Source organism: Musca vetustissima, unplaced genomic scaffold (assembly GCF_032173495.1).
Source record: "Musca vetustissima isolate MV318-11 ecotype Yass unplaced genomic scaffold, APGP_CSIRO_Mvet_v1 utg3459, whole genome shotgun sequence".
NCBI classification, from domain to species: Eukaryota; Metazoa; Arthropoda; class Insecta; order Diptera; family Muscidae; genus Musca; species Musca vetustissima.
In genome coordinates this window covers 26,583-52,909 of record NW_026887786.1, presented here as the reverse complement: position 1 = coordinate 52,909, position 26,327 = coordinate 26,583, and the positions used below count along the sequence as shown (strand labels likewise).

General features: G+C 34.5%; 2 protein-coding genes across 2 annotated transcripts; one reads left to right on the top strand and one right to left on the bottom strand.

Annotated features, from left to right (window-relative positions):
- The first annotated feature begins 577 nt into the window (after positions 1–577).
- LOC133335474 (coiled-coil domain-containing protein 102A) lies at positions 578–12,934 on the top strand. The gene is made up of 10 exons (XM_061543748.1): positions 578–645; positions 727–837; positions 951–1,144; positions 1,205–1,401; positions 4,202–4,340; positions 4,404–4,497; positions 4,562–4,900; positions 4,963–5,070; positions 11,326–11,492; positions 12,871–12,934. The coding sequence occupies exons 1-10, from the start codon at positions 589–591 to the stop codon at positions 12,932–12,934; spliced, it is 1,470 nt and encodes a 489-aa protein (XP_061399732.1). The 5' UTR covers positions 578–588.
- Positions 6,237–26,327, bottom strand: LOC133335473 (glutaryl-CoA dehydrogenase, mitochondrial). Its single transcript, XM_061543747.1, has 3 exons — positions 26,322–26,327; positions 7,183–7,648; positions 6,237–7,030 (listed from the first exon to the last, which is right to left on the bottom strand). Exons 2-3 carry the CDS (start codon positions 7,646–7,648, stop codon positions 6,237–6,239), a joined length of 1,260 nt encoding a protein of 419 aa, XP_061399731.1. The 5' UTR covers positions 26,322–26,327.

Below are 26,327 nucleotides of genomic sequence, written 5' to 3'. Positions count from 1 at the left end.
GTTTTGATATAAATTCTCATTGAAATTTGGTAGCACAGTTGATTTTTAATGAATAAAATATATTCTAGCGTCAAGCCGCTAGACGCGAACGTGAGCCGTCGCGATTTCCCGTTGCCAATAAGAAACACACGGCAAACAACTGTCGCTGACTCTAGACTCTATGGTTGCGTTTAGACTCTCATTCGCCAGGTTGGTCCTCGGCTCGTTTGCTTTTACCTCAGGTTTACAGGGTTGTAATTAGCAAACTCTGAATGTGAGCTACCCTTGCTACTCTCATCCTTTCCTTAAACCTCATTCGTAAACAATGCAACTCCTTTTTAGTCTCCATCCCACCTCATTCGTAACTTTCCGTCTTCTTTTTTGACTTCTTCTTTACAGGGCATTTTGTCTTATCCCATCCCATTCGTAAAGGTGGAACGTTTTTCAATATTTCTTTTCTGCAGAGACTTGTGTTTGATTGGCGAAAAAATGCCTATTGGAGGTTGAAATAATTTATTTTATTGTTTTAAAATATTCTATAACAAGACTTTAAGCTTGTTATGATCGAGAACGAATAAGATTAAACGTTTTGTTAAAATAATCTAAAGCATGATGGAACAAGTAAACAACACTCGTTATGGAGATACTGAGTGGGAGGCTCGCGAAGTTAGTATCACAACAATTAATCAGAATATTCAGGATATTATAAATGAGGATTTTAATATTAAATTATTTTATTTTATCCAGTCTCAGCGACAGCGCGAATTGGAAGAAGCTCGGGCACGGGCGGCCCAGATGGAAAAGACTATGAAGTGGTGGTCGGATTGCACAGCCAATTGGCGAGAAAAATGGAGTAAGGTAAATCTTAAAAGCTCAGCAACGCAAACCGCATTTCTGTGGTTACCAAAAATTTGTTATGTCAATACAAACACATACACATATTAATGTATATCCTTGCATATTGCATTTAGGTTCGGAATGAACGTAACAAAGCCAGAGAAGAAGCGAAACAGTTAAGATCAAGCTTGGAAATGGCAATGAAGGAGGCCAACTCTTATAAACGCGAGAAAAATGATCTCGAAATACAAATTTCTCAGCTGAAAAAGGAAATGGAGAAGGTTCATTCGCTTATGATGAAACATGCAGGACAATTTCATAAATCCGGGTAGGCTTTAAATCAATTCCATAATATAGATAAAAAATTCTAATAAAGGATTTCATTTAGTGTGGCCGATACGGGAGAAGAAACTGAAGGAAATGTTCGAGACTCCAACAATTCGCCGGATATGTCTTCTGATGGTCTGAAAAATGTTAATAGTGAAGATGGTTTAGTAACAAAGTCAGCGGGCGGTGACTTGAAAGATCTTGACATCGAGGAGTTTATTTTAAAGGGGGCTATGCCGAAAAATTTGGCAGATATGGGTAAGCAATCTATGAGTACATTTAAGAAATGACGCTTTGTTTCCGGAGTTCGTAGATATTATTGAACAGTTTAAATCCTTATAAAAAAACTTTGTTTTTGCAAAATAGTCAGGCTTAATCCCAGTTAGTTGTTTTTATAAAAAACAACTATTTATTAGTGGGGAATGTATGGCATTGTCCGCCGAGGGGTAAGGCAGGGAAGACTATAGTTTCGGATCTCGCCACTGATCCTCATCAGTTCCCTTAGTTTTTTGTTGGGATATTCTCCCCAGAAGCTATTAATAGCTTCTTTACAAAAAACCTTTCAAACCCAAATGTCTCTTGTGACAATTCGAAGTTCTTACTGTTTGGTTTATTGCTTTAACTAGCAATGCCAACAACAACGTTATGTGCATTCGTCACAAAGTGACGACACATAGCAGTGGGAAATGTATTGTAGTTGTCTGTAAATGCCTTGTTGACCACGAAGTCATGCGCCAACGAAACGAACTTCTCATTAGGGTCGTATCGCTGGTAACGTAAGAACTTCGAATTGTCACAAGAGACATTTGGGTTTGAAAGGTTTTTTGTAAAGAAGCTATTAATAGCTTCTGGGGAGAATATCCCAACAAAAAACTAAGGGAACTGATGAGGATCAGTGGCGAGATCCGAAACTATAGTCTTCCCTGCCTTACCCCTCGGCGGACAATGCCATACATTCCCCACTAATAAATAGTTGTTTTTTATAAAAACAACAAACTGGGATTAAGCCTGACTATTTTGCAAAAACAAAGTACAAATGGTATCCCAAATAACCCGCTAAACACTACTGAAGTTGTAGACGAGGCACGGTCATACTGTTTGGTTTATTGCTTTAACTAGCAATGCCAACAACAACGTTATGTGCATTCGTCACAAAGTGACGACACATAGCAGTGGGAAATGTATTGTAGTTGTCTGTAAATGCCTTGTTGACCACGAAGTCAGGCGCCAACGAAACGAACTTCTCATTAGGGTCGTATCGCTGGTAACGTAAGAACTTCGAATTGTCACAAGAGACATTTGGGTTTGAAAGGTTTTTTGTAAAGAAGCTATTAATAGCTTCTGGGGAGAATATCCCAACAAAAAACTAAGGGAACTGATGAGGATCAGTGGCGAGATCCGAAACTATAGTCTTCCCTGCCTTACCCCTCGGCGGACAATGCCATACATTCCCCACTAATAAATAGTTTTTTATAAAAACAACAAACTGGGATTAAGCCTGACTATTTTGCAAAAACAAAGTACAAATGGTATCCCAAATAACCCGCTAAACACTACTGAACCTTTAAAAAACTTTAATTTGTTTTTGAAGAAGTCCATAAAATGAGATTCTGTCGATAGGAGAAATCCGGCCTTATTCGAAATGACTTCTGGCCATAGCAGCAAGTATCTAAGTGTTGTGACTAGATGCCAAAATCGGCTTCGCCACAGAATCTTATTTTATAAAAATAAAAAATATCTTTTGAGGGAGGGCCGATGATTGCGACCAATCCTTAAACTACATATGGGAAATTACAAAAATCTTTTAAATTCCTTGAAGCTGAGGTTTGCAAGGTTATAACTCGCGAAGTATGAACATATTGCATATAATTTAAATTCATTTCTATAAAATGAAGTGTTCTTGTCAAAATCTTAAAATATTGGTAACAAAATAATAAGTTTGGTGGAAGCTGTGATGGTGGTAATGTAAAAACATGGGTGAAAATGTGTTGAAGCCAACGAGTTTTTTTGTGTTCGTTCCTGATTTGTGGCTAAACTACACAACGCACGCATATGTTATCAGTGACTAAGTTGCAGAATACCCCATGGACAATATGGTTCTAATGAATGATTTTTCGATATAATCACTGCATCCACCCTAAATGGATGCTGACATTTTGAAGCCGGATTTTCGGTATTTTTTTGAATTTTTCTTATAATTAGGATGCGCATCCAGGTAATGGATAAAACTGATTATAGGATTGTAGAACTCGTGATTTTACTTCGTTTAGTGTATATCTCATGAATGTGCTCACCGTAGGTTCTTTGCAATTAGATTCCAAAGACGAAAATTTGGTGCGAGAATTTTTATAAAAAAGATCATTTTTGAGTCTAAAATTAAGAAAGTTCATTCAAATTCTGTGGAACCCTGCGTGATTTTAGTTTTTTTACGTACCGGATCTAATGAGCCCATCCGTGTCCTTTTGTGTATTTTCATAGGAGATTACTGAAATCGGATGCGCATAAAAATCGTATGCACGTTGCGTGAAAATCATCTAAAAGAATTTGTAGAAGAAATCGTCACGTGTTGTAGAAGATCTAGACTAAACCGTATTATCTAAACCATACCAAAAAATCAAAAATTAAAAAAAAAACATTTTGTGACAATTCAAAAATGAATTTATTTTATTTTCACATATTTTCAAGTTTTTATTTGTTTTTCGCGACTATCAAACCGTATTTCAATGTGATTTGCCTAGTAATGCAAAGATACAAATGTGTTTAACCATTTGTGAGAAAATTCGCGAATTACAACAAATAGGAGTTAATTTAATTTATATTTGAAATACAAGATTTAAAACCGCTATAACTTTTGTGCGCCGCATCCGAATTTGTGAACGCGAACAGATTTTGAATCAGCATATTTTCCTTAACCTATGTACCAAAAATCAAGAATGTGCTCGCAAAAAATTTTTTCAAATTTTTTTAATGGAATTTTAAAAGAATTTTGTCATTTCCCATATATATCTCTATATCGTTCACTAATTTTATCATTTAAAAAATGTTTATCCAATTGTAGATGAAGTGTCTGCCGAAGAAAAGCGTTTAATACAACAACTATCTAAGGATGACTTTGATGAAGATTATTTGCTTCAAAAAATATCTATGTTGCAGTTGAGATTAGATGAAGCCCAGAAAACTGTGCAAGCTGAAAGAGAGTAAGATCAAATTGTAATTGACATAGAACATTTAATACTTATAAAAATTTAATTTGTTTGCAGTGAAAAACATGTTCTGCATAAGAACATTGAAAAACTATCATTAGAAATACAGGAAGTCCGTGATCGTCAAGAAGAATTGAGAGCAGCCAAACAGGTAAATATGTTTTATGCTCTCATTACATTATTTCAGTTACTAATACAAAATATAAATCAAATAGGAAGCTGTGCGTGAATTGTTAACATTGCAAGAATCTCATCGGGCCGAAATGCGTATTATCAATAATTCTTTGGCCGAAGAGGTAGCATCTCGAGAAAATCTTGAAAGACGTTTGGGTGAACTACGTACAGAACTTGAAAGGCTTCAGGCTGAGAATGCCTCGGAATGGGGAAAACGTGAACGTTTGGAGACGGAAAAATTAGGCCTGGAACGTGATAACAAAAAATTACGTAGTGAAATTCGTGACTTGCAAGATCGATCTGATCGTAAGGGTCGACCATTGCCGGCTACTGATGTTGAAGTTCGGGCATTACAACAAGAGTTGTCTGAAAAAACAAAGGTAAATAGTTTGTAAGTCTTATTCATATTATTTAACTTGATCGATGCTATTGTCTTTTTCAGGAATTAAGTGAACTGAAAATTTCACATTCCAAGTTGAAAAAATTGTTAGCCGAAACTAATACCGAATTGGGTCACGCCGTGCGACGGGCTGAACAATATGAAGCTGAGGTAAGTAGTAAAATGCAATACCTTGTGGAATATGTAAAATTAAATTCTAATCGAAATTCAATGAGTTTAAAGTTCAAAATTATATGCTACACATTACCATTTCAAAAGGAAATGAAAAAATACTATTTGGCTTTTAAGAAATATACCTATATCCTGTATGACGAGGTAAATTTGGTTTGCAACTGTGATTTACATAAATATAACATAAAACAGTATGCCTGATGAGCCACCTAACGAACGGCGAAACTCGTCGCATAATATGGGGGATGTTGTATCTCTCTGGCACATCTCGAAAAAGAAATAAATAAAAACAATTACACGAATTATCTTTCGCTTTAAAATAAGGCACAAAACTCGAAAAGGTTAAACCCCCCGCCAGGAGGGCTAGAAAACCACAAATAATAAACATAAATAATACAATTTGTATACTGTGGTATGCACATATTCTATAAAGAATCCAAAAGGAGGTAAGAATCAGAAATTACCATGACTAGGCAGAAATTCGCGGGCTCTTCTTAGAAGATGGGAGAATGTTTCAGCATTTATTTTATGAACTTTTTAATTTATTTATTATATCTTTATTGCAAAAAATAGAAGGATTTTTTAAAAAGTTCTTTGTTCTTAGATGATATGTGGCGATCATTCTTCTCTCTTTACAAACTGCCACTAACGTAAGCCAGGGACTGGACTTCAGAAATAAATAACCTCAACATAGTGTTACAAGTTATCGGCTTTGTTTTAGCAAATTGAAGAATGACCATAATTGGAAGTTGCTTTATGTAAATATTTATAATTTTGATGAATATTTCTTTCGAAATTTCATTCATTCAAAATTGTTTTGAATATAAAATTATTGCCTTTAATTTCATTAGTATTAAGCCTGCATTTCAGACGCTGTTGTTGAAACTAAATAAATTTTCTTCGTTGAGTAGTATTTACTAATGAAAACATGTATTATGTTTATGTAGGTTTATTATTTAGTTATTTACAACTCGATTGATTTTGTATTAGATTATTAATATTATTATTATTTAAAATTGAAATATCATACGTACATTGTTACTTAAAAAAATTAAGGCACTTGTTTTCGGGTCTTAAACATAGATCCGAAAACTAGTGCGTTATTATAAATGCATTTCAAACGAATGTATAATACGCTTATATTTTTAATTTGCAAATGCAGCAATACCGGTTATAGCACGACCCAAAATCAAAGCATGAATATCGTGTGTACCCTCATAGGTATTAACGGCTTCCAAGTTCATAACATGACGAATAATGTGGTATTCATCTGAAATGCCATTGCCACCCAACATGTCGCGCATAATGCGGGCAATTTCCAAAGCTTTGCCGGCATTATTGCGTTTGATCATCGAAATCATTTCGGGTGTGTGCAATTTCTGATCCTTTAGACGACCTACTTGAAGACAAGCTTGCAAGCCCAAGGCAATATCAGTGCTGGCATCGGCAAATTTCTTTTGGATCAATTGATTTGCTGCGAGAGGGCGCTTAAATTGTTTGCGATCCAAAGTATATTGTCTGGCAATTTGAAGGCATGCTTCGGCAGCTCCCAAAGCACCCCAGGCAATGCCATAACGTGCATTATTCAGACAACCAAAAGGTCCCTTGAAACCCACAACATTGGGCAATAGATTTTCCTCAGGTACATGTAAATCGTCCATGAGAATCATACCGGTGGGTGAGGCTCTTAACGAAAATTTACCCTGAATTCTGGGTGTCTCCAAGCCTTTGCTAGATTGTTCGCGATCAATGATGAAACCACGAACCTTATCATCTTCTCCCTTGGCCCATACCACCAGAACATCAGCAATTGGTGAACTGGTAATCCATGTTTTTGAACCATTCAAAATGTAACATTTTGTTTTGCTATCATATTTAGCTCTAGTTTCCATGCCAGCTGGATCACTGCCGTGATTAGGTTCAGTTAAACCGAAAGCACCTGGAAACAAACAACAAGATTCATGTTATCGCTTATCATAGATTGTGATTAAACACTTCAGCGTGTGTTATCATTCAAATGTTTTCATGAGACTTGATTCGCAAAAACACCAGACACACACACACGCACCTATACATATACATATAACTTACCAATTAATTTTCCCTGAGCCATACGGGGTAGGTATTTCTCTTTTTGTGCCTCTGTACCATAATCATAAATGGCACCCATGGCCAAAGAGCTTTGGACACTCATGGCTGATCTATAGGCAGAATCGACACGCTCAATTTCCCGTGTCAAGAGACCATAGGCAACACTTGAGACACCGGCACAGCCGTAGCCAGTTAGGGTGCAACCCAAAGCACCCAAACTACCAATTTCTTCCATAATTTCCTTATGGAAATATTCTTCGCGATTCCCCTTTGTCACTCTGGGTAACAGAGTAGTCTGGCAATAGTTGTGGAACGAATCACGAATAGCAATTTCATCTTCGGTCAATTGCGATTCCAAGTTCAAAGGATCTTGCCAGTTGAATTTGGGGACCTCAGTTGATTTTGTGGCAAAAGTTGCCCGGGACACCAATGGGCGCAGTTTAGTTAATAAGTTCTGGGCAATCATGTTAATCTTTATGTTGATATTGTGCACAAACTACTGCGTTAGATAATTGTATTTATTATTAAGTTTCACGCGCACAACAACAACGAAGGCCCACACAGACGATACAAAAAACAGCTGCTGAGGTCTCTATCGACCACTCCGCTTTCCCAGAGTATTCTCAATTGACTGACTGGGGTCTACGCTGTGCAATGATACGGAGACACATGACATGTTGTTTTGTTCTCTCTTGATAAACGACGAAGAAAAAATAATAAAATGTTATCAGCATTCGCTCTTTATGCTCATTTGTTAATACACCAACATACCATTCGCACGCTGAATTGTTTTTGTTATACAGTCTATGCTCAATACAGAGAACTTTTTTTTATATTCAAATAAATACTTGACCATGTTTGATACTCAATACATAGTGGATTTTTTTCAATTTCTTAATCAATTAGATTTATATAGTTTTGAAACAGAGTAGTAGAAACGTTATTATGTTTTCAGGATGTCGTTTTTTAGTTATACAATTTTCCATTGAATTTTTAGTTAGTTATGTATGTATGGAATTTTTGAATATTTAAATAAGGAAAAAATTTCAAAATTACATTTATTTGGTATCGACTGTAAAAATATACATAAATCTTCGTTTTTGGAAATTTTTAATTGTTTTGCTCGTCATTATGCTGAAATGATATCAAAAAATGTTATTTTAGTTTATTTGTTTGTTAAATATATAGAACAAAATTCAGAAATAAAAAAATTAATGTCACTGTGCAATAGCATTTTGTCTGGTGGAATATTTCTTTTGGCGAAGAAAGCTCGTTATTTGTATATTTACTGTCCTTATTTGTATTGTATTATGTTCGGGGACCTTAAGTGTATGCCATTCATTTTTATGCTGAATCATAATGATCGGAATTTGTCAATGAAATTATATACAGTTTATTTTTTGTTTAAACTGAATATATAACGTATTAGGAACGTATTCGTGGACCCAAATGCATTCCGATTCGGTATGCATTAACAACCTGGAGTAACAGTTATGGAGTGATGACAACAATAACAAACATTTTTGTAAATTATTTTTCTTCTCTTTTAAATCTTCAAATATATATGTGCAAAGTTAATCGAGAATGGGTGGGGTTCCCTTAAACCACAGTTTCTAACAACGTTCCACATGTCCTTTGGACCTGTACATTTTTCGAAAAGTTGAGAATGTGCGTTTCTCTTCAGTTTTCTTTTGAGATTCTTTGTACGATTCCTTAATTTGCATTAAATTTTCGATCTATCCTCAAGGAAAGTTTTGTACGCCAGATCAGTTAGAGATTCGCTATAACGGACTTCTGGACACCGTATCCAATTATCGCTGGTGTAGAAAGAAATATTTTGTGAATACAGTTTAGTCTTTCGGTAAGTAGGCTTAATTGGTCATTAACACTAGATGTAAGGAAGATTCTATCCAGACCGGAACTATTCACCGTCACTGCAGTAATTGCTATAATCAATGAATTCATGAAAGGCTTCATTGAGCCTCAGAGGACATTTAAAAGACAATAAAACAAGTGCACGTTTCAAAATATTTGGGCATAATACTTGTCCAGAAAACTACAGAATTTTTCTGCGATACTAAAAAATAATCAATTAACCCTTTGACGTATCAATTAGCGCAACGAAGTTCGCATCCAAATGTTAGCACACAACATGCACTAAGTAAACCGGTTTTGATGCTTAAGAACAGCCGCAAAACGAAACGAAATGTGAAAAAAAAAACTATTTATTTTAGATTAGATGTTGAGCACGGCATCAACTAGTTTTATTCTTATTATTATGAGAATCGAATCATATTCATGTTAGGCACAGAAATTGTACCACGAGTCAGACTCGTAGAAATACGTCAAAGGGTTAATGATGTAGATTGGTGGAAAGTGTCCAAATGGGTTGGATAATTATTATGTATGATTGACAAGCCAATTCTAGAACTAGCTTGTCGAACAGAAGAAGCTAGTGAAATATCAACAGATTGTTATTAAAATCGCCCATTGTAATTACATTACTCTACTGTACAAAGAGATCTGGAAGTTTCTTCTCAAATTCAACAAAATTACTGTTAGGTAAATATACTACTCCTATTAAAAGATGTCTTAAATTCTCCACAATTTCAATAAATAAACATTCAACAGACACAGCTCTTCCCTCTATGTTGGTTATATTAAATACAAAGCATTTAATTCCACTTATTAGCGACAACACAAACTTCACTTTTTGGATTTTTTTTTTTGATCAGTAATTTTTACTACTAATTACTTTTGTTTTTTATAATTTCTTTAATATGTTGGTTTTTACCAATATATACAGTTTTGTATTTAAATTTTTTTGAAATTATTAAACCAACTCCTCCACCTCTGCGAACAGGTCTATCATTTCTACAGACTGAGTAACCAAAAATATTAAACATTGATATACCGATTATAACCAGATCACTATCTTCAACAATATTCTTGATTTCTGAAAGCTTTGATGAATTAGAAAAAATGTTTAAACTTTGAGAGTTCAAATGCATTAAATTTAGATTTTGCTCTATGCTTGAGAAACTATTGCGAAAAAATTGATTATCATGGACAATTTCGCCAATATTATTTAAATTCATAATTTGAGATAAAAAAACTATATATAAGCGCAGAAAATTTTAAAGATAATATATACGTTTAACAAAAAAAAAAAGATAAGTTAAAGAAGATGAAGATGATGGAAACTACTCTCGTTCCATAATAAATTACATATTCCTTACAGGCGTTGATGCGATAAGCATCCCATCAGAGCCACCATGATCTGAAAATTCAGCACATTGGTATAAGTGGAGAGTTCCTTCAGTGCCATTGGGGTAAACCACATACACTTTTGGCAAGTCCGAATTTTTTAGTTTATACTTTACGATCCTCTCTTTTAAATTTGCGGCATAAATACAACAACTTAGAGGCAGCTTCGTGCAAGTGGTCATTAAGATATACTTTATTTCTGATATCACCACCAATTATATCTGAGAGAATTAAGTGACAATTGTTGTGGTAATTCGCCATTATGCAGTCCCTTGTATAAACACAATTAAATTTAACCATCTGTATTGGTTAAATTTAATTGTGTTTATACCTTCCTTCCTTTTGTTATATAGCAGCAATGTTGAATATCCGATGAACTAAGATTTACTTTGCATTAAGAAGCTATTTTGATAACCGGCTCTCGAAGGTCATGAATAGCATCAGGTATTATTTACTATTTTACTACTTTCCTTACTGGTTAATTTGTAATTCCGTTGGCAGCACCTTGTAAATTTTTTTAATAAGAATAAAAGCTATGCTCACACTATTTAAGATAGAGGTTTACATTGCCAATACCCCTAGGATGATTGGTATTGAAAATGTGATTTATCGGCCTCACATTCAACGGTATTCGGTATTTTGGGGATGTTGGGAACTTTTTCAATCGAATTGACTTAAAATTGGTATTTCGGGTTCCAAAAACTTTCAATATTGGTCAACTTTTTAAAGCAGCCCATATATAACGGTTCCAATTAAGCCTCGGTTTCCTCCTGGATACCCCGATCGATTTTTATGGGAATATACCGTTAAAGTTTTAATAATTTATTTTTACTAGTCATTAAATATACATATTTGTTGTTTTTTTTTACTTTCCAGGTTAAACGTTTACGACAGCGTGTCGAAGAGCTCAAACGTGAATTGGCATCTGCCGAAGATGAATTGGATTCTGCCGTTAATCAAGTGCGTCGTTTGCAACGATCCAATGATGAGTTAGTCGGTCAAAATGAAGGTTTACAGGTTCAAATACAACATTTGCAAACAAGGTTTGAAATTATATAACAACTTATTTTACTGTTCGTATTTTGAATGAATGATGGCCATTTCACTAAACCCTCATTCTAACTTTTTTTTAACATTTTTGGAATGCTGCTGGGTGTCTAATATTAATACGTACATTTCTAACATTCTCTCTGTTTCTATATAACTATTGCAAAATAACGATATATAACTATATATAATACACTAAATATTAGACGTATCCCAAGTCCCCAGTTACGTGGTGGTGGTGGAAGCTATAATGGCGTTCAATTGCGTAGTAAAATTGCTGTTGAAATACCCAGTGATTGTTTGCCAAACATTAATGATTTACGGCAAATATTCGACGATGGACCATCACAGAGTAATGTTGTGGGTCTACGTCATTCCACGGGTGGTGGTGGTGGCAATGAAGCGTCCTCGTCGAAACGTTCCAGTCACACCGAACGTACACTCTTGCAACAACAATCGAGTAATTTTTTTGACGCCAAAACTTCACACGTTGAGGAGAATATCTTTGAATCGAAAAGTCGTAATTTGGAATTCGAAAGGGCAAAACAGAAATTTGACAATCCGTCGCATTTGCATCATCAACATCATCACCACCAGCGCGAACAACGTGAACGGTCATCTGGAAGACATAGTGGACAATCCACTACCAATAGCAATGCTTCCAATTCAAACACCAGTGCTCCAAATAATCGAGCCAACCTAGTATTGCCACTGAAAACTAGCACAGCTATTGGAGGCACCAATATGAGTAATTCGAATTCTCCGAATCTGAATACAAACTCATCCAATCTTTCCAAAGACGATATCAATCGTCAATTGTTTGAGGATCATTCACGTTCTTCGACGGTTGGTGGTAGCGGTATTGGTGGTGGAAATGCTGATTCCAAATTATATGCCAAAGAAAATACGAACTCAGCTCCATCTGGAAATTATTCCAGAAACAGTATAAATCTAGATGGACTTAAAGTATCTGATGATGAGGTAAGTATTGTTGAAGTCAACATACTGTCAATTATGGAAGACACAAAAACATAAAAGCGTATTTACTTAGTGTAGTAAGTTTGGTAATATGTGTTTAAAAGTATTGTTTTTATTTTTACCCTACACAAAATTATAGGCGGCAAATACAATACGTACTCGAAGAACATACGAAATCGGTTAGATCGAATTTAAGGCCTTTTTTACAGTGTTTATTATGCCTGCTTTATAATTTTATTTTTCTACACCATTTTATTTTTTTGTATTTTTTTAACAACAATTTGCTTATCTGATATATTTGTAAGTATGTATATTCATCTGTAACTAACAAATCTAAACAAATTCCCCATTCGCATTTTTATGTTAATCATTTTTTTCTTATTTTTCCTCTCATAGACTCCGTAATTATGGATCAACAAGTTTGCTACTCGACGAGGAAACCGAAGGAAACAGTGAATGAAAAATACATAAAAGTATAACGTAAAATTGCTGTATAATCATTTAATGGAAAGTTTGCTAAAATGGATCAATGGGTTTTACGCCAATCAAAGATGAGGGAAAGCAAAAGAAGAATTCTACAATCCAATGGCGTTTCAACATTATATTACATTTTAAGAAAAAAAAAAAAACATCTCTTAAGTATTATTTTAATGACAATGACAACTACCGAATACGTTTCCTTATCTACCTTTAAGTATTACAACATTAGTTTGTAAATCATAACATTTCCATTTCACACGAAAGTGTTTGTGTGAGTATGTATTTTAATTATCATCAATCATTTAAGTGTCATTACATCATTTGATTCAATATTCATTAACATTCACAAACAAAATTACATATAACTTATATCAAGTACATTCAATAACTGCAGTTTATATTCTAATCAACATATTCAAAATATGTATGTATGTCTTGGAACCAATTCGAATAATGAATATACAATAAAACATTAAACTATCCACATTTTAGTGTATTGTTATCATTGCAATTTTCATCAAGTGTATATGAAAATTGTATAGAAAATGTCATTTTCGTCAGAACAGAATATTTGTTCCATAAGCCAAACTTAAAAAAAAAGATTTCTAGGCGCGCCGATATTTTACTCAATTTCTCCAAATTGAAAGATCATGCTTTTATATGTCATCCTCCACATGATCTTGCCATGCCTTTTGAGCTGGGTATCCTCATCCATTCGTACATGGCCTAGCCACCGTAGTCGCTGCGGCACGATACGACTGACTTTGCCGATGTCCCTCTATAGAAGGTAAAGCTCGTGACTCATTCGACGCCGATATTCACTGTCGACGCATCGGAGTGTAAATATTTCGGAGAATTTTTCTCTCAATCATTTTAAGAACAGCCTCATCTGCTTGCACAAGTACACATGCTTCTGATCCATACACCAGCACAGGTAGTATCAGAGATGGGGCCTTGTTTCTGAATTGTTTACATAGACCATAGTAGCATCTGTTGCTCAACACTATTCTCCTCCGAATTTCAAAAATAACGTCATTAGTTTTATTTATGGTGGTACCGAGGTATATAAAATCGTTGACTACTTCGAAGCTGTAGTTTTCAAGTTCCACAGTTGGTCCCAGTCCACTGGACGTATTGCCAGACCCACTTTGGAATTTGTTGAAGGCTTCTGTTACCGCTCGCAATGTTCGAACCAGGGATGGAAAATGTGAAAAGGTACCAAAAGAGAACTTTTTTAATAAAAGATTACTTTTTTCAAGAAAATAAAAAAAAAAACATTTTATTCAGTTTCATAAAGATCGATTTTCAAGATATCATCACTTAGTCTATCTTTCTGATGGAAATAATATGAGAATTCTTGCTTCTTTCGATAGCATTTGAATATGTATGCTATTGACTAATTTCTCGAAAGCCAATATACCCAAAACTAACACGAATTTCAGTTCCAAAGTGTTTTGAAATTATTGAAGTAATCACGACGACTATGAATGTCATCAATTTGCCTACCTCAGGAGATAGCACAGAGTACGCCAAATTGAGTATCTGACAAACATATCCGGTTAAAAAAGATTGGAACTGATTTCATTTCTGTATGACCTTTTCCTGCAGGATGTTCAAAAGGTCACACGTTAGGCTGTCACCTTGTCTGCGCCCTAGTTTGGTATTGAAGGTATTCGAGAGGTTCTTTCCGACTTTAATTGCTGACCATGTGTTGTTCGTGGGTCTTTTCCAGGATTTTGCACAGAGTGAAAATCTGGTATATGGTGTATTTGCCAAGTCTGAAGCCGCATTGGTATGGCTTCAGTCGTTCACACAGTACGTTGTATATCACTTTATATGCGGTTAAAAATAGACTAATCCCTCTTTTGTTTTCACGGGACACAGGATGATGTGATTCCAATCCAGCATTTGACCACCGGTCTTAAATAACTGGGTTGGTAACCCATCGGCACCTGCTGATTTGTTATTCTTCAGCCGATTAATTGTTATTCTGACCTCATCTGGGCTAGGTGGTATAATCTCTATACCATAATCTCTCGCTGGTTCTGGATTATTAATATATACACCCCTATTCCGTATGTCGTCGTCGACACGAAACGACGTCGAAGAGAGTCGTCTTTTGCAAATTGGTATTCCCTATGTCGTTGTCGACATTTATCGATAACTATTGAAACATTTTTGGTATTCCGTAACAATGTGTGACGACGACGATGTCGAAGATTTCTTCGTCATAGCTTTTGTTGACGACTGAAGCGTTTGAACACTTTTTTTTAGAAATTAAAAAAAAAACATGACCGGACAAGAACAGGATACATCATTCTAGAATCTATTCAATACTTAATGCAAAATAAAGTGTAAATAAAGAAAAATATGTGGGATCTATATATAAATCTGAACCGATTTTGACCAATGTCAACAGGAATCGTCTATGCGCCAAATAAAATTTCATCCCAATTGGATGCACTTTTCCAAATTTCATCCCGTTCGGATCATAATGGTGGCATGTAACTTGTTTAAAATAATACATGGATGGAGGGACATGCATAAATCGACTGAAAAATAATTCTATGTACCTATATAATAAAAAGTAACTATGGGTCTATCTCGTTTCTTTTTGGTCGTTGCAAACACATTTACCCTGTGCCACAGTGCGGTGAAGGATACAAACACATTTTTGCCCAAAAATATGCAACAAATTTTGTTGTTTTTATTGATATTATCGATAAATAGTCGACATCGTCGCATGAGTGTTACAGAATACCTAATCACCTGCGTGAAGTTAGCGATATCGCTAACTTTCGATAACAAAATTTTTTATCGAAATTACAAGGTGACACAGAACATCACAATTTCACGTTTAATACTATTTTTATCAACAGTGCTTTCCAACAGAGATAGCGCAGAATATTATAAATTAATATTTTTTTTTAAATTATTACTAAAAATGTTAACATAATTCATTAGTAATGAAAACTAATAAAAATACGAAGATTTTGAAACATATTTTATTATAATCTAAACCTAAAGTATTACTAAGTCACAAACATTTTAATCCAGTGAATCAGGAGAGATGTCCGCCTCTGGAAGCCTCCCTATATAAACCTCGAACATAGTGATGGTACCAAATGAGAGAGGGAGTCTCTACGAGTATTTTGGTATGCACCATTTGTTCAAATTCAGTTTTTTGTAGAACAAAGTTGTTGAATTTCTGATTTCCAACTGGTGGTCAGGACACAAAAATGGCTCTGGAAGCCTCCCTATACAAACCTCGAACATAGTGATGGTACCAAATGAAAGAGGGAGTCTCTACGAGTATTTTGGTATCCACCATATGTTCAGATTCAGTTTTTTGTAGAACAAAGTTGTTGAATTTCTGATTTCCAACTGGTGGTCAAGACACAAAAATGGCTCTGGAAGCCTCCCTATACAAACCTCGAACATAGTGATGGTACCAAATGAAAGAGGGAGTCTCTACGAGTATTTTGGTATCCACCATATGTTCAGATTCAGTTTTTTGTAGAACAAAGTTGTTGAATTTCTGATTTCCAACTGGTGGTCAGGACACCAAACTGGCTCTGGAAGCCTCCCTATACAAACCTCGAACATAGTGATGGTACCAAATGAAAGAGGGAGTCTCTACGAGTATTTTGGTATGCACCATTTGATCAAATTCAGTTTTTTGTAGAACAAAGTTGTTGAATTTCTGATTTCCAACTGGTGGTCAGGACACAAAAATGGCTCTGGAAGCCTCCCTATACAAACCTCGAACATAGTGATGGTACCAAATGAAAGAGGGAGTCTCTACGAGTATTTTGGTATCCACCATATGTTCAGATTCAGTTTTTTGTAGAACAAAGTTGTTGAATTTCTGATTTCCAACTGGTGGTCAGGACACAAAAATGGCTCTGGAAGCCTCCCTATACAAACCTCGAACAAAGTGATGGTACCAAATGAAAGAGGGAGTCTCTACGAGTATTTTGGTATGCACCATTTGTTCAAATTCAGTTTTTTGTAGAACAAAGTTGTTGAATTTCTGATTTCCAACTGGTGGTCAGGACACAAAAATGGCTCTGGAAGCCTCCCAAACCTATAGTGATGGTAAAATGAAAGAGGGAGTCTCGTTCAACATTTCCAACTGGTGGTCAGGACACAAAAATGGCTCTGGAAGCCTCCCTATTCAAAACTTTACTTTGCACTTTTTGCCATATAACACAATTCACCCATGCATTTTAAAGGGGGAAACTTTCATTAAAATTTAAAAACTGAATATTAGCAAATTAAATTTATGAAAAAAATTGGAATCATATGTCAGCATGAGACTACCTTGCGTAATTATGCCATGGATTTAGCATAACTTAAATCACTTTGTAAACATAATAAAATTAATTTTAAAATTAAATCACATTCTAATGCTTATTAAAAAATATATACAAAAATATTCGATCAAAATTTATTAAAACATAAAATGACATAAAATCAAAAATTTATATGGTGCAAAATACATCTAATTTCGTAATCTTATTATCCCATTTGAAATTTTTGAGAAATCGAAGCCAAAAGTCAAAAACTCCGTTTTTTACTGGAGTTTACTGGGTATGTTCAAAGGTGTCCCACCTGTGGTATTTTACGGAAATTTGTAATAACTTTTTTTGTAGTAAATATATATGAAAGAAAATAATTTTAGATATGTTTGAAATGATTGTTGGAATGCAAACAAATTGTTTATCGAAAGAAAACTATCACTGAATTCTTCCTGCGCCCTTACAACCAAAAAATGAAAAGTTTACAATTGCAGTGCGAAAACATAGTCACTCATGTAAATTTTGTCGACCACTGAAAAAGCTAGCCAAAATGGCTTACGCAGATAAAGAACAAGATTGGCACATAAAAAATTTTGGTTGCGGGTCGGGAAAATTTTAAATCGAGATTTTATGAGCGCTGTTCAAAGGTGCCCCCTCTCCCCTTTATTTTTTACCCCATTTAATATTAATTTTGTGTATTTTAGGAAAGTTTTTAATCTTTTAAAACTATATCGATGCCTTTGCCGAAGCTAACTTTGTTCATTTTTTAATTCAATATATTTAAAAAATGTTGAAAAATTGCCTTAGTTTTTAAAAGATAAAAAGGGAAGACTTAAGCATAAAATAGTATGTACATTAGAACAATTTAGATCTACTGCATTTACTAAATCTAGTACAGTGTAAATGTAGTATTAGGCATGAATTTACCCCCTGTAGACCTTATTAATAGTCCATGCTTGTTGTGTGTCTATACGTGCATGCTTGTCGTTTTTATTTCAATCAACGACGCTTGTATGAGCGACACAACGAAATGAACAGTGAATTTTTGTGCAAATGGTTATCTTCAAATATATACACCTTAGTCTGTTTTTACACGGTAGATTGGTTCCAGCAGTAGCCGTGTAAAAAAGGGAATTCCCCTAAATTAGTGCTATTCACATTTGCTTTGACCAGTAAAAATTGTTGTTTAGGTGTATGTGCAAAGTTACAAATATTAAGAAGCATTGGTATTCATTTACCAGCCAATTTAAAATCTTAAAAATAAAAAATTGGAACAACTCTAGTTTAGTAAAAACGATCAGATTTTTCCGAAATTTTTTCCAGAGGTAGGTATTTTTACCCTAACTATGGGGACATCTTTTTTTTCTTGGGGGACGTACCTGGTTACCCGGTTATTTGACCCGGATGTTCGGGTACCCGGTTATATCGGGTTCAACGGATCCTGTTAATATAAAATGGGTATCATTTTAAAGGTTATAAAAATACCTTTCAATTGAGTGGTGATACCCATTTTAAATTAACAGGATCCGTTGAACCCGATATAACCGGGTACCCGAACCCGAACATCCGGGTCAAATAACCGGGTAACCAGGTACGTCCCCCAAGAAAAAGAGATATCCCCATAGTTAGGGTAAAAATACCTACCTCTGGAAAAAATTTCGGAAAAATCTGATCGTTTTTACTAAACTAGAGTTGTTTTTTGTTTTTGTTTGTGATCAAATAAAAGTCCTACGATAACTCAAAAACTAATAATCCAATCGATTTCAAAATTTGGGATGTTTTCTGTGAGTGTATGAACTAGGATAAAGCCAATCGGTGAAGTTCTTACTTATTTTTTAACTTAGTTTGTGGTGGACTCGATGGTATGAAATTCCTTGTCATCATTATCCCCCCGAAACAACGCCTGTACTTGGATCATAACCATTTGCACAAAAATTCACTGTTCATTTCGTTGTGTCGCTCATCCAAGCGTCGTTGATTGAAATAAAAACGACAAGCATGCACGTATAGACACACAACAAGCATGGACTATTAATAAGGTCTACAGGGGGTAAATTCATGCCTAATACTACATTTACACTGTACTAGATTTAGTAAATGCAGTAGATCTAAATTGTTCTAAGGTACATACTATTTTATGCTTAAGTCTTCCCTTTTTATCTTTTAAAAACTAAGGCAATTTTTCAACATTTTTTAAATATATTGAATTAAAAAATGAACAAAGTTAGCTTCGGCAAAGGCATCGATATAGTTTTAAAAGATTAAAAACTTTCCTAAAATACACAAAATTAATATTAAATGGGGTAAAAAATAAAGGGGAGAGGGGGCACCTTTGAACAGCGCTCATAAAATCTCGATTTAAAATTTTCCCGACCCGCCACCAAAATTTTTTATGTGCCAATCTTGTTCTTTATCTGCGTAAGCCATTTTGGCTAGCTTTTTCAGTGGTCGACAAAATTTACATGAGTGACTATGTTTTCGCACTGCAATTGTAAACTTTTCATTTTTTGGTTGTAAGGGCGCAGGAAGAATTCAGTGATAGTTTTCTTTCGATAAACAATTTGTTTGCATTCCAACAATCATTTCAAACATATCTAAAATTATTTTCTTTCATATATATTTACTACAAAAAAAGTTATTACAAATTTCCGTAAAATACCACAGGTGGGACACCTTTGAACATACCCAGTAAACTCCAGTAAAAAACGGAGTTTTTGACTTTTGGCTTCGATTTCTCAAAAATTTCAAATGGGATAATAAGATTACGAAATTAGATGTATTTTGCACCATATAAATTTTTGATTTTATGTTTTAATAAATTTTGATCGAATATTTTTGTATATATTTTTTAATAAGCATTAGAATGTGATTTAATTTTAAAATTAATTTTATTATGTTTACAAAGTGATTTAAGTTATGCTAAATCCATGGCATAATTACGCAAGGTAGTCTCATGCTGACATATGATTCCAATTTTTTTCATAAATTTAATTTGCTAATATTCAGTTTTTAAATTTTAATGAAAGTTTCCCCCTTTAAAATGCATGGGTGAATTGTGTTATATGGCAAAAAGTGCAAAGTAATGTATATTATTTTACATTTTGAAAATTTCTGACCTCTTTCATTTGGTACCATCACTATGTTCGAGTTTTGAATAGGGAGGCTTCCAGAGCCATTTTTGTGTCCTGACCACCAGTTGGAAATCAGAAATTCAACAACTTTGTTCTACAAAAAACTGAATCTGAACATATGGTGGATACCAAAATACTCGTAGAGACTCCCTCTTTCATTTGGTACCATCACTATGTTCGAGGTTTGTATAGGGAGGCTTCCAGAGCCATTTTTGTGTCCTGACCACCAGTTGGAAATCAGAAATTCAACAACTTTGTTCTACAAAAAACTGAATTTGAACAAATGGTGCATACCAAAATACTCGTAGAGACTCCCTCTTTCATTTGGTACCATCACTTTGTTCGAGGTTTGTATAGGGAGGCTTCCAGAGCCATTTTTGTGTCCTGACCACCAGTTGGAAATCAGAAATTCAACAACTTTGTTCTACAAAAAACTGAATTTGAACAAATGGTGCATACCAAAATACTCGTAGAGACTCCCTCTTTCATTTGGTACCATCACTTTGTTCGAGGTTTGTATAGGGAGGCTTCCAGAGCCAGTTTGGTGTCCTGACCACCAGTTGGAAATCAGAAATTCAGCAACTTTGTTCTACAAAAAACTGAATCTGAACATATGGTGGATACCAAAATACTCGTAGAGACTCCCTCTTTCATTTGGTACCATCACTATGTTCGAGGTTTGTATAGGGAGGCTTCCAGAGCCATTTTTGTGTCTTGACCACCAGTTGGAAATCAGAAATTCAACAACTTTGTTCTACAAAAAACTGAATCTGAACATATGGTGGATACCAAAATACTCGTAGAGACTCCCTCTTTCATTTGGTACCATCACTATGTTCGAGGTTTGTATAGGGAGGCTTCCAGAGCCATTTTTGTGTCCTGACCACCAGTTGGAAATCAGAAATTCAACAACTTTGTTCTACAAAAAACTGAATTTGAACAAATGGTGCATACCAAAATACTCGTAGAGACTCCCTCTCTCATTTGGTACCATCACTATGTTCGAGGTTTATATAGGGAGGCTTCCAGAGGCGGACATCTCTCCTGATTCACTGGATTAAAATGTTTGTGACTTAGTAATACTTTAGGTTTAGATTATAATAAAATATGTTTCAAAATCTTCGTATTTTTTATTAGTTTTCATTACTAATGAATTATGTTAACATTTTTAGTAATAATTTAAAAAAAAATATTAATTTATAATATTCTGCGCTATCTCTGTTGGAAAGCACTGTTGATAAAAATAGTTTTAAACGTGAAATTCTGATGTTCTGTGTCACCCTGTAATTTCGATAAAAATTTTGTTATCGAAAGTTAGCGATATCGCTAACTTCACGCAGGTTACCTAATCATTGTCGAAGTGATGTCGATGCGAAGTGATGTCGAAAGACAAACGTCGTCGACAACGATGACGACATACGGAATAGGGGTGATTGTTTTCTTCGCCGGCACTATTTGATATCAGAAGCTTTGAAAAATGCTCCTCCCAGTCTCTTAACACGCTATCTGAATTTGTCAGCAGATTTCCACCTTCATCTCTACAGGAGGATGAGCCTGTACCAAAGCCTTCGGTTTGGTGTTTTACACGTTGTTAAAATTCCCGAACTTCGTTCTGACTCGATTTGCTGCCGACCCCGTTTTCATACCCTCCACCATAGTATGGAGGGTATATTAATTTTGTCATTCCGTTTGTAACTCATCGAAATATTCATTTCCGACCCTGTAAAGTATATATATTCTTGATCAGGGTAAAATTCTAAGACGATCTAGTCATGTCCGTCCGTCCGTCCGTCTGTTGTAATCACGCTATCTTCTGAAGGAATTGAGATAGGGTGCTGAAATTTTGCACACGTTTGTCTTTTGTCTGCAGGCAGGTCAAGTTCAAAGATGGGATATATCGGTCCACGTTTAGGCATAGCTCCCATATAACAGTACCTCCCAATTTTCGGTATTTTGGGGTTCTTGAGCGCGTTTTTCAACCGAATACGCTGAATTTTTTTACATTGAGTTCTTATTGGGTACTAAATGTCTCCACAAAAAATTATAAATATAGGTTCACTTTTTCTGGTAGCCCCCATATAACGGTACCTCCTAATTTTCAGTATTTTGGGGGTTTCCACCAAATTCGCTGCAATTTGGTATTTTGTAGTCGTATGTGGTAAGAAATCTCCCCACCAAGGTAGATATACAAGGTAGCCGCATCGGCGAATTTCTACAACAAACATCGGTTGTTGTATTTTGATATGTCAAAAATATTTTGCCAAAACAAACAGATTGGCAAGATTTTTTTACACAAATTCTTGTAGAAACTGTTAATAAAAGTATTGCCAAAAAAGCTATTAGAAATTCGGAGATTTTCATTTATAATTTTGTTTTTTAATTTTTAGGTTCAACATTACAAGAACATTTTTGACATTTATTTGTCCAACAGCTGGCCCGATGCGGCTACCTTATTAAATATACCTTGCTCCCCACCAAAAATTATTAATATTCGCCCCCTTTTTGGGGTAGTCCCCTTTTTTATCAGCCTTATTCTGGATGTCAATTCCATGTGAATTTACTCGCTCTTTCCCTTCGCCTTATTCTGAACAACATTTCCCTGTGAATTTTTTCGCATTCTCGCTTTCGCCTTATGCCATGTTCTGACGGGCAATCGAACAACGTAGTTCGCTCTCAGAATTACGTACATGAATTAACCCGTTCATACAACACTATTCTTAATTCATGTTATCAGAGTTTTTTATTTCAAACTTTTTGTTTCTAGTTTTACGCCAAAATTCTAACATATTTACATGAATCGCATATGGATCTAAATAGAAATATTAATTCTCTTTCTCCTGACTATAGTATGAACCCATATCTATTTACTTTTAATTCATGTTTTCCATTTTTTCTGAAAATATTGTTGTTTTCATACATTTTTATATTTTCTAAATTCAAATGTCACATATAAAAATTTGGAGAATTTTTTGTTTGAGTGTCCCCAAATTTGTTTCTTGTTTTGTACGCTAATTAGAACCATGGGGAAAGAAATTCACATTGCATTATGTAGATAACAAAATTTACATCCTGCTGCATATATAAAAACTAGACAATTTTTTACTTTTCATTCATCATTTTCAATATTACTAAAAAAGTTTGAAAAATTTATAAATATTTTCAAGCTGTCAAAATTAATTTATTTTCGATAAATGCTCTCAGTTGTTAGGGATGAGACAAATTTCTTGGTGATTCAGAGAGTGATTCGAATTGAACAACGTACAAAAGTCGGTGTTCGCTCAGACAATTTTGTATGGGGAACTAAGTAATTACTTCATAATTAAGGGTCGAACAACGAATGAGAGAGCGATCAACGCTCGTCTGTACATGGCATTATTCTGAATGAAGTTCGAAAGCGAAAAAATCCGCTTTGGGGATAAATTAGGTATTCTGAATTACAGGGAGTAGGAAATTTTGTGCGAAATTTTTCGCTAATAAATTTAAAGGGAGTTGACTACAAAAACATACGTAATAACTATTTTTATGAAAAATATTTACACAATACTTATTCTATGACGATTTAGAATATTATAAATGATAATAAGCAAATTTTTAACTGGAAAACAACCAATAAAATGCCATTGGAAATCCTATTGATAACGATGCATGCTGAACCAAGTATTGCCAAGAAATGTATGAAGGCAATAAGGAATATTTAAGTCGAGTTTGATTTTTGGAGGCGAAATACAGACATTTTGGGTGAGGATCTGTCTCTCAAGAAAAAAATTTTAAAAATTATGGAAAACCCAAATTTGCTTTATGAGCCGCTTAACAGTGAAAAACTTAAAAAAAATTATGAAAGAACAAAAAAAAATTTTTTTTCAAAAGCAAATCATAACATAACAGGCCACTTTAAGAATTTGGGGAGATAAAATATCAGAATTAAATAAAAAGGCACACAATTATGTAGTGAAATAATAAACTGTGAATTAATTAATTAAATCGTTGTGTTTTTGCCATCATAAAAAAATGTTCTTTTATTTGTAATCTATTGTAGTTGTTGCACCAAATTGCATCAAAACAATGAACAGCTGTTTCACATGCCATATTGTAGGTTGCCATATTTTCAAACTTTAATTTATTTTCTTTTAATTACAAAGCATTTATACAGCGGATTCTTGATATTTCACATTTGTATTGCTATATAGTTTAAATAACAGTAAAAAGTAACAATTTTTAATAACAAAAATCAATAAATAATATATTGAAAAATGTTACACAATTAAATTACAATGGGGCAACACACATTGCAACTTAATTTACGATATGGCAACACGAATCTTTGTTTCAACCACCATTTTCGAAAACTCGAATCCGCATCTCGCATTTTTTGCATCTCCCTATTCATTCAGAATAAGGCGAGAATGTGAAAGCGAAAATTTTTTATATGCGAGATACCTCCCTAGCAAATATCCAGAATAAGGCTGTATATTAAAATAGTTATCTGATTTGTTCCGCGTTTTGGGTTTGGTTCTAACGCTCTGTTGTAATCATTTCTCCTGCGGAGGATATCGACATCAAAAAATAGAACGTAAGGTTCGATAATGAACGCTATATGAACTATAACCCGCATTTAGGCCTAGCTCCTGTGTGGGAGGTACCAGAAGAAGTGAACCGATATTCCCCATCTTCGAACTTGAACCAAGTTTGGAAGAAATAATATTTTCTGAAACAAATTTGGTCCAAAGAAACATGGGGTCTAGAACCATTTAACTGTGTCGAAGTGTATACACCCTCCTTAGCCATAAAGCTGATGGTATATTAACCATTAAAAATTTCTGAAATTTGTTTTATATTTTACATTATGGTTTACATAATCGGTTTGTAGAAATTTCGATATAGGTCCACTTTTTGTATTTTCCCTATATCTTCATTTCAAGTACCTGTCAGTATATCTATGGTGGAGGGTATCCAAAATTCGGCCTGGCCGAACTTAACGCTTTTTCACTTGTTCTTGTTCTTTCTTCTTTTTTCTGAAAATACTAAAATAGGAAATTTATGTTAGATTTGGGATGCACAGGTACTAACTGTGTCTGCGTCACTCGGAGATCTTCCGGTACCTACATTGGGGTCGTAGAGGGTAAAAATAAATGGAAGTGGCTGTAGATGAAAAGGAAAGAAAAGAAGCAGATAAAACGGTATACGTGTTCAGATGCGCTGTCCCAGCTACTTTAAGACATGCGAAAAGTGAACACCCACTAATCTTATACCGTTGGCAGGCCAAAACAGAACAGCGACATCGAAGATGCTCGATCGTCTCAAAATTACTCATTGATTTTTCAAATTGGAAGTTTGTTTTACCTAATTTATATTCGACCACTCTTAACGCATTCCTTTATATTTAATTTCTCCATGTCTTGGTATCGTATTTTATGAAGTTCTACTAATATGTCTAATGATCTGTAGAATCCTTGTGAATGTGGCTTTGATTTGCTTCAATCTGTTTTAATAATTGCAAAACTTGCTCAATTTCCTAATGCTACATTTAAATAGTGCGCCCAAATCAGATGCGTTTCTTCATGGATGGATGGATTTCACCGCTACTACGGGAATTGCTATTCATGATTGAGCTGTATACTTGTGAGAAATGGATAATCCTTTAATAATGACGCCTTGATTATGAATCTTTAAAAAATTGTTTGTTACAGTAGATAGTGGATATAAGCACATCTGATATATGAAATCATATAAGAAATATTTCTTATATGCGTATGTACGCTTATAAGAAACAACTTTCTTATATCCGATAATTCCATATAAGAAAAAAATGCATATAAGATAGAAAACTCCGGTTTTTTTGAGTTTCTTATATCCGATATCTACTGTACTAATATTAAATATGTTCGTTAGCATTGTATGCATTTATGTATGTTGCAATCAAAATTCTATATTTTATTATGAA